The sequence below is a fragment of the Anas platyrhynchos genome, chromosome 19 (assembly GCF_047663525.1).
Source record: "Anas platyrhynchos isolate ZD024472 breed Pekin duck chromosome 19, IASCAAS_PekinDuck_T2T, whole genome shotgun sequence".
Taxonomy (NCBI): Eukaryota; Metazoa; Chordata; class Aves; order Anseriformes; family Anatidae; genus Anas; species Anas platyrhynchos.
Window position 1 is genome coordinate 11,847,937 of NC_092605.1, and position 14,541 is coordinate 11,862,477.

Genomic DNA, 14,541 nt, shown 5'->3' on the forward strand with positions numbered 1-14,541 from the left:
CAGTATCTTTTGTTTCCTGAATTTTTATTTTCCTCTCCATTTTAAGCATCAATCAACTATGTATTTGTGATGCTCTGAGGGCTGAAATTACCCAGCAGCAGAGGCAGATAATAAGCAGTGGTAAAGGCTAGTGAAAAACAGCAACATTTCCAAATGCATGTACAGACCCCTGCTCTGTGCATACATTCACATTCCTAATTAGATGGAAAGCATAGAGAAGGTGAGATTATCCACTACACTGAAGGATGGAATAAAGTATTTATTTTGTATCCAACACTCTTCATTTGCTGCAAACATTTTGATCAGTTTGATAAACCAAGCTTGGGACAAATAATGCATCCCAAGCAAGGCCAGACAGAACGCAGCACTACCAGACAAAGTAGCTGAAGCTTCCTGACAGTGGCTCCCATAGCACTAATAATTAACCCTAACATCACTATGCTCTGTATGGAAAAACTTATGCAGAACTTCTCGGGACTGAATCCTCTGAATTATGCCCACTGCGGGAGAGGAGGAGTCTGTGCTTATCTGGGGAATGCTGGCAAGAACACAGTCAGGTCATTTCCTAAGGTTACAACAAGTTCTTCCACAGGCTGATCCAGAAACCAAAGTTTGACAGGAGGAATGGTGCATTGCAAGTGATTTCCCCATACCTGGCATTCAGGCAGCATCCCCATGAACCTAGGCTGGAGGAGGTAAGCTGCCTTGGTCAGAAAGACCAGAAATCCAGCACAGGAGGTCAGACACTACGCCTGTGCCCAGAGGTGTGCAGAGATGGACAGCAACCCAGGAGTTCTATTTGCTGGCCTTGGCCATGGCCACTCACTGTTCAGCCACCAGCTGTCTTGCCTCTTTGGTTTCATGCTCTTCCCTTCACCTCTAATGAGGACACCCCAAAAGGCCTTTGCACCCGGGAAAGGAAGAAGTGGCTGAATAGCAAATGCCTTTTCAGCCTGAAAAAGGGACCTCTCCAGGATGGTGTTAGCTGTCAACATTTCCACATCTGAATGCCCAGTCTGCAGCTCTTTCAACAGCAGTTGAAGGGTGGCATCCTAGGTTCAAAGTCCAAGGTCAGCAACAAGTTTTGGCTGAGATCTTCAAGAACAAGGGTTTCTTCTAAGCTAACCGTATCCCAGCACAAACAAAAACAACAGTTTTGCACCATCAGAAACATCAACAAGCTCTGCTGTGTGCAGTGCTTTCAGAACAACCCACAAGTATCACCAGGGCTACATCAGACAACGCAGCGTGCATTGACTTTCAGACAATCACAGAATATCCTGAGCTGGGAGGGACACAGAAGCATTAAGTCCAACTACTGTCCTCCCCGTCCCAGCTCCATGCCATTCCCTCGGGTCCTGTTCCTGTCCCCAGAGGAGAGCACCTGCCCCTCCACTCCTTGTGAGGGAGCTGCAGGCCGCCATGAGGCCTCCCCTCGGCCTGCTCTGCACTGAACAAACCCAGGGACTTCAGCCACTCCTCATACATCTTCCCCTCTAGACCCCTCATCATCTTCGTAGCCCTCCTTTGGACATTCCCATACAGCTTTATGCCTTATATGACAGATGACAGCTAGCTGTGAAATAATTATTAAACAAGTGAGCCGGGGTTAGGAAAAGCACTCAAAGGATAAGCTACAGGAGAGTTCCAGGATGGTGTCTTCCACTGTAACACTACTGGCAGTTGGAAAATGCAAAGGTGACACAGAGCAAGGCTTACCAGCTGCGGGTTGGTGCCATTGGAAAGAATATCCAATAAATCCGCAGAAGAAATGAAGTAAAATCTGGGAAAAGCCAACCTCTTCATGTCCAAATATTCAGCCAAAGCCTTCTCACATAGAGACAGCCTGAAGAAACAAAGCAGATTAATAAAGCCCAGGACAGGCAGATAAATATCCCTTCGTATTTCATATTGCAGTTTAGGTTATCAAGCAGATTCTCCCCTCCCATGGAGGAATGCAGACATGAGCTGAACCTGTGGCCTGGTCCTCTAAAGCACTTCCTTAACAGGACATCATAGCACATGGAAACTCACAGACCTCTCCCTGCTCCCAACAGTCAAACAGCCTAGGAGCCAGAGGAGCCTCACAAAAAAGCAAAAACAGAAGTGGAAGAAGCTGGAAAGGGTTTGCAGTCTGACTTGCTGTTTTAGACAAGCACCTAATTTCCACAGGTGATTTCACGCTGGGATAAAAGTCTCTATAACTGCTTTTATTCTAACAAGCTATATTTTAAAGTCTTATTCAAATCTAGTCAGCTTTTTGTGTTCATGAAGCCTGAAAGAAAATTTGTTCGCTCCAACCTAAAATAAATCTTTCAGTGTTTACATGCTAAACTGCTGCTGAGCTTACAAACTTCATAAATAACATGCAGCTAGTTTTCTGTGAGGAGCACTGACTTTATCTGATTAAAAAAGAAAAACCTTTGTTTTAAGAGGGTAGTTATTACCGACAAAATAGCTATCATATTAAGCTTTCAGTGTGTTCCAGGCAGACTAGCTCATATGTTAAGTGAGAAGCATATCCATCTCAGGACAGTAAGGTCTTTCTCAGGGAGTCTAGCTATACCATGTGCCAAGGGTATACATGCAGAGATAATTTTGTAAATTAAAGAACATGGGCTCAGCTCTGCTGCAGATATTCCTGCCTGGACTGCTAAGCAGATATTTAAGACACTGTTTTTGGGGTGGCAGTAAGGCCATGTGTTATTCAAACCTGCTGTATGCCTACCTTTGTATGTGTGCAAATCAATACGCTGGATGAGAATTTGCATGTACACAAAGCCAGACTCCACTATGGGGGCTTCAGTGTGATGAATCACAAATAAAAGGACTCAAGAAAGATCAGAAGTGCTGTGACTTGTGAATGCAAACGACGCAGCACAGGCTAAGAAGAAAGCCTCAGAGCACAGGTTAAACTAACCTATTAGAGCTGATCCCAGTCTCTGACAAAAACCTGCGACCGAAGTTCTACCTACCTACTCTGAACGTCCTCCAGTTGTTGGGACAGACCTGGTTTATTAGTGGCCTCAATTACATTTGGGGTTTTCTGAGCTTCATAGGCCAGTTCTTTAAAATCAACATCAATACCTTCAAAGCGTTTGGAGTCCTAAAAAGCAACACAGAAGGACATATTCATGGTAAAACACAAATTTTATGTTAAAAGACACCATCCTCTAGGTACTATCTTTGCGCTGAAGGGAGAGATTCTCCCCAGAGTCCCTCCTGCCCCGTGCAGAAAGGGTCCTCTCCACCATTTCAGAAGGGCTCTTCCACTCATGTACCCAAAACAAGCCTCCGATCAGACATTCTCCTTCTTGTCGCTATATCCCAAGGGGGTCGTGGATCAAGTGGCTGTGCAGAAGTCAATGCTTAGGATCAACCATTTTCATGGGGTTGAATTCCCCTTTGAATGTCTGCTCACAATGGTTCTTCTCATATGTTCAGATAATATATCAAGCTTCCCTGGCCATAGCAGCAAGAGACCCTGCCTCAAGAGAAAAGCTACTGACTTCGTGGACGTTTACTCTTCCCCTCCTGGCACAGTGCAGGAGCCCCACTGCCCACCCCTGAAATGGAGATGGTGACTCTTGCAGAGCAGAGCCCTTCCTTGCCTTGAGCAGGGCCATGGAAACGCCATGCTGGCAGCAGAGGAACACACTGACAAATATGCTTGATGCCTAGTGCCTGAATTTTTGGAGTTAAACAATGAAGAATAAGTAAAGCTATTTTCAAAATGATTCTGCTCTTCCCTTTCTCCCAAATCAGGCCACAAAAGAACTCCAAGCTTTCTTGGTAGCACTTCCATGCTAACCTGTGTTCAGCCATGGTAGCAAAGTCCCAGCTGGAGGGTTGAACCCTCCACACAAGCCATGCAGGAGGCTCCAGACACGCATCCTATGCCCGCTGGCACATTGTTCCCCAGCCCCGGGTGCACCCTGAGGGTGTTCAGCCTCCAGAAACACCAAGTTTCACCCTTTCTTCTAGAGAAGGGAAGAGGCTGCTGACCCGTGCCACTAGCCAGGTGGGTATTGAGTTGCAGACAGCTGCCCAGTAGGATGCAGATTTAAATCATGAAGCAATTTCATACATATCATCAGAAAGCTGTTGGATATTAACAGCTTGCTGACACATGGTACAGCCTTCATGGCTCTGATTTTTAGGACCTGTCTATACCACCCAGTAAGCACAGTGCACCCAAAGCAGTGAGAGGGACATTCCATGCAGACCAGGGCAAAGAGATGGAGACCCATTATCAGGGTGTCACTGGGCTGTGCACACCCTGCCTTAGGCTGCAGTCCCTGGGCTCCAGCCAAGACCTGACAGTGTACATGGATGGAGACAGTGGGAACATGGTAACCTGCAGCTCACTCAAAGGCAGATCCCTCAGCATGGATGCAAGTGGTCCAGCAGGGCCAAAAAACAGCCTGGAGGATTTTCTCAATAATCAAAGGAACCTGGTATGAGGCTAGAAGATGGACTCCTAAAGACACCTCCAAGGAAGTGACCAGCTGCTGAAGCAGGAGAGGGAGAGAGAACAGCTGCTGCCCCCTGTGCCATCACTAAAGGCATGGAAGGGGACGCTGCCAGAGCTGCTTGGTTCAGCTCTGTTTTAAGGACTCGCAACGTTTGCATCATTACCCCAGTCCCCTCTCCTCAAGCAAACAGGGAACCTGCCTGCAGCACTGAACAAAGCCAGCAGCCTTGCACTCAGTCTCCAGTAACTCCGTGTTTGCTACACAGCAGTGGAGAGAAGAAAATCAGTTTCTCCGTGTGGCTTAGGCACAACACGCAATAAAAAAACATCCCCAGGCAGCACTAGGGAAACTCCTGCAGCACTACAGGAGTCTCTGGAAACAGGAAGGCAGCAGGAGAAAAGTCCCACTTTGGGGAATGCAGCATTATAGATAACCCCATTTCACGCAGTGGAGGATCTCCTTCAACCCCTGACAAAGGGAAGAAATGAGACTTGGGCTTTCTTACCTCGGGAAGCTGCGTCCGTATATCTTCTGAGCCTATGAATATGCTCTCCAAGTGACACCATGTACGCTGCACTTCAAACCAGAGAGAAATGACAGAGTCCGCAGTAGACAGCTTCCTCTGCCATGCAGACACTTCCTCCAAGAAAAAAGCAATATATTTGGATGTCATTAAATTCTGCAGCTGCACCTGGTTATCTTCTAAAGTTTCAATGAGTTCCTCATTCGACTTCAGCAATGGAATATTCGTCCGTGAGTGAGGCTCATACTGAAACTCCATGGTGCTCCATGTCATTTTTAGCTCCTTCAGGACCTTCTCCATACTCATTTCTCTCACTGCTTTGTCCACAATTCCACGAACCTCATCCTCAAAGTTATGCAGGTTGAGCTTCAGGAGATCAGCCAGCGTGGTGTCTGAGTCCATCACAAACTTCACGCCTGTCACCTGCATCAGTTGATTCCAGTGTCTCTCTCTAATAGCGGGATTTTGAAGTTCTGCCACAGCTTTTAGAGCCATCAGCATGTTCTTCACCCTGCTGTCCAGCCCAGTGAAAGCATCCCATGCCCTCATTTCCTTATCCAAATTCCGAATCTCTCTTGCAAACTTTCTGCATTCAAGATCCATGTTTTCCACATTAATATCCACCCATTTGGTGGTCTGCCAGTCATCAAGGCTAGTATTCACAACAGAGATCACATCCCAGAGCTCTTTGAGAAGATGTATCTCCTTTCTGCACTGCTTCAGTTGTTTATAATCTGGCACCATGACTTCAAACAGACCGACTGATTCATATATCGAGGTCATGGCTGACTCCATTTGTTTAATCTCAATGTTCTTTGCATCCAGCAGTTGATAAGGCTTTTTGGTGTCAAACCTAAAAATAAATGTTATTGTAACAACTTCTAAAGAAAACATTAAACAAAGGGTGCCTCCAAGAGACAAAGCTGAGATGAAACATCTGTAGCACATGCTGATGGTGCTTCTACATGCCGGTACTGATGCCACCTTAAAGCAGTATTGCACACTCAGCATCTAAATCCAATCTTTTGCTAACTCTGGACAGTGTTCCCAGCAACACAAAACCCCAGGCATAACAGATACAACACTGTGAGAAGCTAGGAAATGTATGCAAAGGCTACAACACATGTCCTCAGGACACTCACAGATGACCCATCAAGCTTTTTTCCTTGGGGCTTCTATGGTGCTAGAATTTGCCTGTACCTGAATGGTGCTTCTTTCTGAAATCGCTCTCTGAATCTTTGCTGCTCAACATCAAACACTGCACAGCTCTTGCGCAGAACTGTCATTTCGTTTGCCTGCAAAGGAGCCACATGCTGCTTCACAGCTATTGCCAGCTTCTTTATATTGTTCCATTTTTCTGGCAGCTCCTGCAAGCAAAATTTAAATGCTGGTAGGATGTATTTGAAATCTGATAGACGACATATCTGATCTGTTTAAGAAGCAGAACTCTGGGGCAAATCCCTCCAACTTGTGTGTATAAAACCAGTACTAAATAGGACCAGTTTCTTTCCTGGGTCTGCAGCCAACAGCAAAGACTTCGAGTTTCTTTTCGTTCTGGATCATAGATGAGAAGACCCACCAACACTATGGAAAGAAGTAAAATAACCTGGAAGCAGCTCTGAGGCAGTAGAGATGGCCATGGAGTGGCCAGTCCCTCCAAAGGGGTCTTCTTCTGGCACTTTGCATTCAAGCCTCAGCAGAAACCACTATGGGTGAGCCACATGAACAAGGCAGGGCACACATGGCTAGCTGCTTCCTTGTCCTTCTCATCCAGACTACCAGCTCCAGCTCATCCGTGTCCCTGGCCATGGAGGGAGCAGTACTGAGAAGAACCTCCCTGTGTTTGACCCACCACATATGGAAGCAAATCAGGCACTCAGCTACATGTTGCTGGCACTTGACAGAAAAAAATAAAATTATTTTTTTTATCACCTGCATCTGGAGGGAAAAGCAGAAAACCAGGGAATTGCTAAACCCCCCAGCTGCCATCCAAGCCTGCAGCAGAGAACAGGAGCCTTTGCTGCACAGGTGCACAAGGCAGCAACATCTCCCATAAAGGCCCTGCTTTCATTCTTGGATCCTGCCCAGACCCCTCTGCGCACAACACTCAGTGACTACAGGGTATCTATCAGCACGTACCTGTGCACTTCTGCACTATAACATTGTCTTGAATGTTTCCCAGCACTCATCCCCCATCTCACGGTCCTCTTCACTGACGCAAAAGGAATTCCCAAAAGAAAACTGATTCATCAGAACCAGATCTGGAAATGTGTCAAAATACTTCCAGAACCTGTTCCTGGTTATGTCCTCTGAGTCAAGAAGATTTGGTGCTGCAGACCCAGTGGAAGACTGAAGTCCTCTGAGAACACAACTCCTCTGCCAACATTATCCTCCCCATCTCCACAGTTGCCAAGAATTGGCTTATTTAAAAATAATTATAATTCAACCTAATTAACAGATGTATTTGAAAATGCATTAATTTTTTCAAAAGTAATCGCTGGGAGTTGGAGCAGGCAATTCTATGTTTTTCATACATAACAAAAGGCTTAATCTCTGCTTTAAAAGAAAATCTCAATATAACTCCAAAATGTAGAGCTATTAAGGCACATCCCACAACAGCAAAACACTATCCACTGAGGCCCTCTAATGACTGGGAATGGGGTCTTAAATATTCCTGCATTATTCCTCAGACTCACAAGGTCTTTGACATCTGCTCCTTAGCAAATTTTTGTGTCCACCACAAGTTTTTACCCACCTCTAATTGCTTATAGACTTCCTCTGGCAGCTGTTGCTCATAAGTCTTCAGCAGTTCGATGGTTTGCTTCAGGGGCTCAAACATGGCATCAGTGACACTGTGCCTTTCTTTAACAGCCATGAGATGACCCATAATCTCCACCAAGCCATCATAATCTCCTTTTTCAACCTTTTTGCTCAACCCTTTATCGGCAATTTTTATGAACTCTTCAAGGTTATTCAAGCTATGTAATACAAAGCAGGAAAACACACAATGAAGAGGAGTTCAGGAAAGTTTCCACACCAGTTACACCCAGTTATTAATTTCATCCACTAATGGGCATAGTCAGCAGAGACATGATGGGCTCCTGGATCGTTCATCTTTCCTAGCACAGCCAGTCTTCTGTTCTCTAAACATTTTTAAGTGCCTGCTTAAATTCTGTGGATGTTGCTGGGTGAATATGTATCCTTACATTCTTCACCTAATAAAGACTAAACTGCTGAGTCAAGGATTCTTAGCAAGAACCCCTAATTGCTTATTTTTAAAGTTACATAAATGCTCTTTGCATAGAAATTACCTTTCGGAATCGTGGTCCTGAAAAGAACATTTGTACTGGGCTTACATGGCAAGAGTTATATAGCAGGGAGACTGCGGGGGGGGGCCTCTGTCAGCAGAGGCCAGCAGCTGCCCCATGTCAGATCAGAGCCAGCTCCAGCTGGCTCCAAAAGGGACCTGCCACTGGTAAGAGCTGAGCCATGAGCAACGTTGGTTGGGCTTCTGGGAGAGCAGACTGAAGAAAGGGAAAAAAAAACAACTGCTGCACAACAGCAGCTGGGAGAGTGAGGAGTGAGCAATGTGAGAACAAGCCTTGCAGCCCCCAAGGTCAGTGCAGCAGGAACGCAGGAGATGATCCAGACAACGCAGCAGCAGTTTCCCCTCGGCCTGTGGAGAGGCCCCTGGTGGAGCAGGCTGTCCCCCCGCACCCATGGAGCAGATCTCCACGGTGCAGCCCGTGGAGAAGCCCCTGGTGGAGCAGGTGGATGTGGCCTGGAGGAGGCTGTGGCCCATGGAGAGCCCCCACAGGAGCAGGCACCAGGCTGGAGCTGCAGCCATGGAGAGGAACCCATGCAGGAGCAGGGGGTCTGGCGGGAGCTGCTGCCCACCCGTGGGGGACCCGTACTGGAGCAGTTTGCTCCTGGGGGATGGACCCCATGGTACAGAGCCATGTGGGAACAGTTCTTGAAGTGCTGCTGCCTGTGGGCAGCTCCTGCAGGCTCAGTTCAGGAAGGATGGCATCCCGTGGGAGGGACCCCGCGTGGAGCAGGGTCAGAGAAAGGATGAAGCAGCAGCACAGACAAAATGTCATGGACTGACTGCAGCCCCAATTCCCTGTTCATCTGCACTGCCCAGGAAGAGTATGTAGAAGAGCGTGGATGGGGGGAAGGTGTTAGTAGTTTGCCTGTAGTTTCACACTACTCTAGCTTGTTAGTAATTAGGTAATAAATTTTATTAATCTGCCTATGTTGAGTCTGTTTTGCCCATGATGGTAATTGGTGAGCAAACTCCCTGTTCTTATTTCAATCCCTGAGCCCTTTTCCATTGTATTTTTATCTCCCTCTTCCTTTGAGGAGGGAGAGAGTGGTGTTTAGCTATCCTTCAGGATGAAACCACCACAACAGAAGAGGTCATACCACCCACCAAATGCAACAATCTTTACTACTACACATGTCGGTAAATAATTCTTTGTAAGTAATCCAAGACCTATGGTATCCTTCAGTTGCAGCTACTCAAATATATCACCTGATGCATCATCTGGCACAAAGCTGGTAACAGAGCAGCTATTCAGACCAAGGAAACCATTACTTTAAATCTTGCTTCCAAAGCTGCCCCTTTTTTGTGACTTTCAAACTATCTCCCCATGACTACTAGGTTAGATAGGTTGGATCAAGAGAAATGGATAAACAGACATAATGCCTAAAACCACACAGTATGTCCCAGGAGAGTCTGCTTGTGGAATGTTAATGGTACCAAGTCCACATAACTCTTTCACTTTTACCCACTCGGTACCCAGCAGAGACCAGGGGACAGAAGATGCAGGGGATGTGATGGATTTTGTATACAGTATGGGCCCCCTACCCTTGCTCCTGTATTTGTTATCAGCGTGAAATGATAAAGCCCGGTCAAGACAAGAAACACCCGGTTCAATCAGCGCAGGTCCTGGGGAGGGGAGGCAGGAACAGCTTTTACCTGTGTGTGACATGGTCAATTAGATGCTGCTTGAATACCAAACTCCACCTTTTTATTACATTCAGCAAGGATGCCTTGATAGGTCGAGCATCGACTTTTAACCAGCTCTGGAAGATGCTGATGGGCTCGATGTGATTCACCTCCTCGTAAATCTTCTCATAGGAGTCAATCTGCTCTTTGAACTGCTGAAGCGTGGGAGGTGTCTCAGGGACCCCATCCTCTGCATGAGCCTCAATTTCTACAGCAGTGAGGATGTGTCCGTAGAGAAGGAACTGGCGGAAGAACTCCTTTCTGTCATCACTGTAGAGGTAAGAGTAGTGGTCAAAGGCATTACGGTAATCGCAGCAGGCTGCCATCACGGCTTGCACGCGTCCCATCAGGTCATGGCGCATGTCAGCCAGATCAGCCATGTCCTCCATGTCAGCCTAGGAGAGAAGAGGAGAGCTCAGTGACATCAGTGCCTCCGTGCTGTCACAAGGCACAAGGAAGCTCCACAGCCACCAGACCTGGTAGTGGGGGAAGCCACTGTGCTTGGCCAGCCTGGGCACCAGCGATGAGATCCGGTAGATGTCATTGAGAAGACCTTCCACCATGTCATAGAAGCCATCATTTGTGCCAGGGTCCAGGGAGGGACGAAAAATCACATCTGGGATCACTAAATCCAGCTGCACCTCAAACACAGGAGCAAGTCCTGCCTTGGGATCTGGTAAGGAAGACCAGAGACATCAGCATCTTTTACAAGCAGACAAAAATGATCTTGGGCTACCACTAACATCCACCACAAAGCACACGGTGTGCTCCATCAGTACACAGGCAGATGTGATTGCAGACACCTGCTCACTGGGTCCTGTGACATTATGCCTGCAAACAGCCCAGAGGAGATGCTGGCAAACTAGCTGATGTTCTAGTACCTACAGGAGATCAGACTGGAGAACAAAAATGATTTATGAACTGGAAAAAATGTTTTGGAGTGAAGCCTTAAAGAGACCAGGCTCTTCAGCTAATCAAAAGGGAGTTTGAGAGCTGAACAATTACAGTGCATAAGTACTTGCAGAGGAGAAAAACATCAGAAACCCAAGAGGCACTTTAGTTTATTGGAAAAAGGCATGAAAAAAAAACACAGCAACAGGAAACTGAAGCCAAATTCAAATGTGAAATTATGTGCATGTTGGTGATGAACTTGATTCAATTCTCCAACTCAGTGTGTCTTCACATCCAAGAGGGAAGCATTTCTGGGATGTGCTTTAGCCAAACACAAGCTGCTCACAGCAGAGTTAGCGTACCTCCACAGTGGCCATAGGCAGGAGATCTGATACAGCTGACTCCTGAACCCACCTCTTCTCTTCACTGGACTGATGCTGGAAGACTGAGTTTTTCTTCCATGCCTTTCATTAGCAGAACCAGCTCATAAGACTGTCCACAAATAGAAGATGGTAAAACCCTGATGCTTTGTGCATAGGAAGGCAGGAGATGGGTGATGTCCAAGCTGGTAGTACAGACTTGGGATGAATCCTCGATTTTGTCTGTCCAATCCCTGCAAATGGTGCATTGTCCTCTCCATCCCCCCCCCCTGTGACCAGGAGACCCACCCAGCCTGGAGGCTGCCCCAGTGCTTGCTATTGACAGTACAAGAGGCACAGTAAAAACTCAGGAAGAAAAGAGCAACTCCTAGACACAAGGGAGAGTGCAGAACAGAAACAAGTAATAGAGACCTGACTTCTGCAATGCTTCTTCCTCCAGCTCCATTCAGTGCATCCCACCTCTGCTGTGCACAAAGGATTCAAAATGCTGCAATCCCAACAAAGACAGACAGAAAAGCCATCGCTTCCCTTCCCCTCCAGCAAAACCCACTGACCCCAGCCACAAACTGCATTGCTCCCATTGCAAAGAAAAGCGGGAAACCTCCCTTAGGCAAGACCACAGCACCATGACCAGAGGAGAGGGACCACCAGTTACCTGTATTTTCCAGGAGGTACTTGAGTGAGCATTCAATGGCAGTAAAGAATCCGTCCAGGACTATCTCATCCACATAATCCACATAGGCCTTCCAGACATCAGATGCTGGGTCTGCAGTTAAGAGGCTCTGATTTTCCTGGAAGAAGACGGAGACACCTTCAAACACAGTAGAGCTGAGTCTGTCCTACAAGAGAGCTGCTCACAGCTGTGGACAAGTGCCAGTAAGCATGTGGGTACTGGCCTCATGGACGGACTGGAAACCAGACAGATGTTACTACTAACATCTGACTAGACAGATGACTACTTACTTCTGCCACAGACTGCTTTGTAACCTGAAACAAATTAAATAACTGAAGGTAAAAACAAACTCAGTGCAGAAGAGACTTAGCAGCTCTGCAACATATTTTCCTCCTCCTTTGAAGTCCCAGAGGTCAAGGCTGCTTTGCACACCTGAGGCAGAGAGTGCTCAAGGGTCTAAAAGGCTCATTTCAGTGCGTGAAAATCCAGCTCTGGGCATCTCTTTGTTACCTTGAGTGGACCAGGCCTTCATGGCAGACTGTTTACACCTCTGCCCTACAAACAGCCATCTTGAGAAGACCACAGAACTTTTAAGTTCAAGAAAGGGTTTCTTTAAAAACCTCAAAAACAGGGAAAGGTTGGGAGCAGAAGACAAAGGGTTTGCCAACAACCTCCCTCCTCAGCCCACCGTGCTCCCTTCCTCCAGTTGAGCCAGGAAACTCAGGGTTTTCTGGGTCACAGCAGAGACCCATCCCCCCAGGGTTTCCTTCTTACATCCCCATGGGGCCGGGCTGTGTACCCACTTCCCTACCCATCTCAGCAGCCTCCCAGGTTCCGCTGTGATCAGGTCCTGCCATACCCTCACTGTTGCTTCTCCTGCCCCTGCAAACAGTACTGGTGGTGCCACCATGCGAGTGACGCCTGCCCTCCTGCCATGATCACAAGCCCATGCCCTCCTTGCCCCCCCCCAAAGGAGGTGTCCTCATCTTATGGGTGGTAGGTGGAGGGGGCTGCGCCTGTTACAGGAGTGGCAGCAGAACAAAATCCTTGCCCCAGCTGACTGCAAAGATGGCCTCCTAGCTAGGAGGGCCTCCTAGCCAAAGTGCTGTGCCCAACTTGCAAAGCACATCACGCCGGGCAGGTGAGAAGCAGAGCTTTGGGGTTTCTCCTGCACTCCAAAGAAGACTCAGCAATGGCAGTGTCGCTGGAAAAACACACGATTTTGGGTAGCAGCTTTTCTCCCGTCACTTAGCTTTTCCCTGGATTGTCAGCATCACCTCCTGCTCCCTCTGTGGGAAAACAATTCTGAAACTGAAAGGTCAGCTGCAGCCAGCTGCCTTTGTATTTTCAGGTATATATTTTGGAGGGAGATTTGTCCTCTGACTGGGATACCAAAGCCTGATGCATGACTCCCCTCTAGTGGCTCCACAAGAGCTAGGGCTTGTTCACGGGGCTGCAGCTGCTCTTGAACCTGCCTGGGTCTCCAGCAGTGCCCAGTCAGCACTACCACACCATCCAGTCACACCAGCTCACTCATCAATACTGTTGTTAATTAACACCGGGTAAATCTTGCAAAGGAGTTGAGAGTTAATTTTAAGTTGAAATAGGTCTGGACAATTTCAACAGAGCAGAGAGAGACACAGAGACTGTAACGAGACAACAAACCCCTGGGGATCACACCCACCCCTCACCTTCAGCAGTGAATGAATCCTTAGCCCTGACTCTCGGACCAGGCCGTAGCGCTTTTCCAGACGATCCTTACAGTCCTCCAGGTTCAGCAGTGACTCCTTTTTACCATCTTTCCTCTCAAATATGGGTGACCCCCATGATCGCACAATGGTCTGGATTTCCTCAATATTGTTTTTGGCTTTCTGTGTCCTCCATTCAAGGTCATAGACAGCATCCATCACCACATAAATGTGATCCCAGACACCTGGCCAGAAATGAAATGACTGACTGCATTTTCAGAGCTGCTGGTACAACTTTTCACACACCGTTAGACTTTTTGGCCTATGGTCTCGTGTATTTCTTACCCATCATTAATGCAGGACTTACCATCTCAACTGACAGAGCAACTCCCTGCTCCAGGCTGCTGCCAGCTCTGTCCTACCTCAATAAGCCACAGCACAGTACCAGGCTGTGCAACCCTGTCACCATCACTAGAGTAGAGACCTTGCACCCACAGCATGGTCCCAGGCACCAGTGAGGGTTGCATTTAGATGCAGAGAACTTAGGGTAGGGAAATCCCTCTATCTGTGTTGTGCAATAGAGCTCCCTGGTTAGGGTTCTTCAGCATAAGGTCTTCTGCTTTGCATGTTCCCAAGGGAGGACACTTGTTCTTGTTCATACCACAAGCCTGATGACAGAAATATATATTCCACCATTGAGCAGTTTGCTTTCACCAAAAGGAAACAAATTGTCTTCCCCTGCTCTGCTTTGCAGTTAAAACTGATCAAGCAAGAACACTGGTTAAATCATGCCATAGTCATGCAGCTGCATGGACCTGCAGCTGCAGTATTTCAGCCTTCAGGAAAAGTTGTCTAGGTGGCCCTGCCCCTTACTGGGACAAGCCAACCCCAGTGCCAAAT

At 47.4% G+C, this 14,541-nt stretch overlaps 1 protein-coding gene across 4 annotated transcripts in view; it reads right to left on the bottom strand.

The window, feature by feature from the left end:
- DNAH9 (dynein axonemal heavy chain 9) overlaps nt 1–14,541 on the bottom strand; it is a 200,549-nt gene that overhangs the window by 160,169 nt on the left and 25,839 nt on the right. For all 4 annotated transcript variants that reach the window (XM_072025908.1, XM_072025907.1, XM_072025906.1 and 1 more), the window contains 9 exons: nt 13,645–13,886; nt 11,936–12,071; nt 10,486–10,682; nt 9,980–10,404; nt 7,754–7,976; nt 6,199–6,365; nt 4,981–5,851; nt 2,976–3,106; nt 1,720–1,846 (listed from right to left, as the gene is read on the bottom strand). In XM_072025908.1, coding sequence (XP_071882009.1) covers nt 1,720–1,846; nt 2,976–3,106; nt 4,981–5,851; nt 6,199–6,365; nt 7,754–7,976; nt 9,980–10,404; nt 10,486–10,682; nt 11,936–12,071; nt 13,645–13,886 — 2,519 coding nt within the window. The remainder of the gene's footprint in view (nt 1–1,719; nt 1,847–2,975; nt 3,107–4,980; nt 5,852–6,198; nt 6,366–7,753; nt 7,977–9,979; nt 10,405–10,485; nt 10,683–11,935; nt 12,072–13,644; nt 13,887–14,541) is intronic.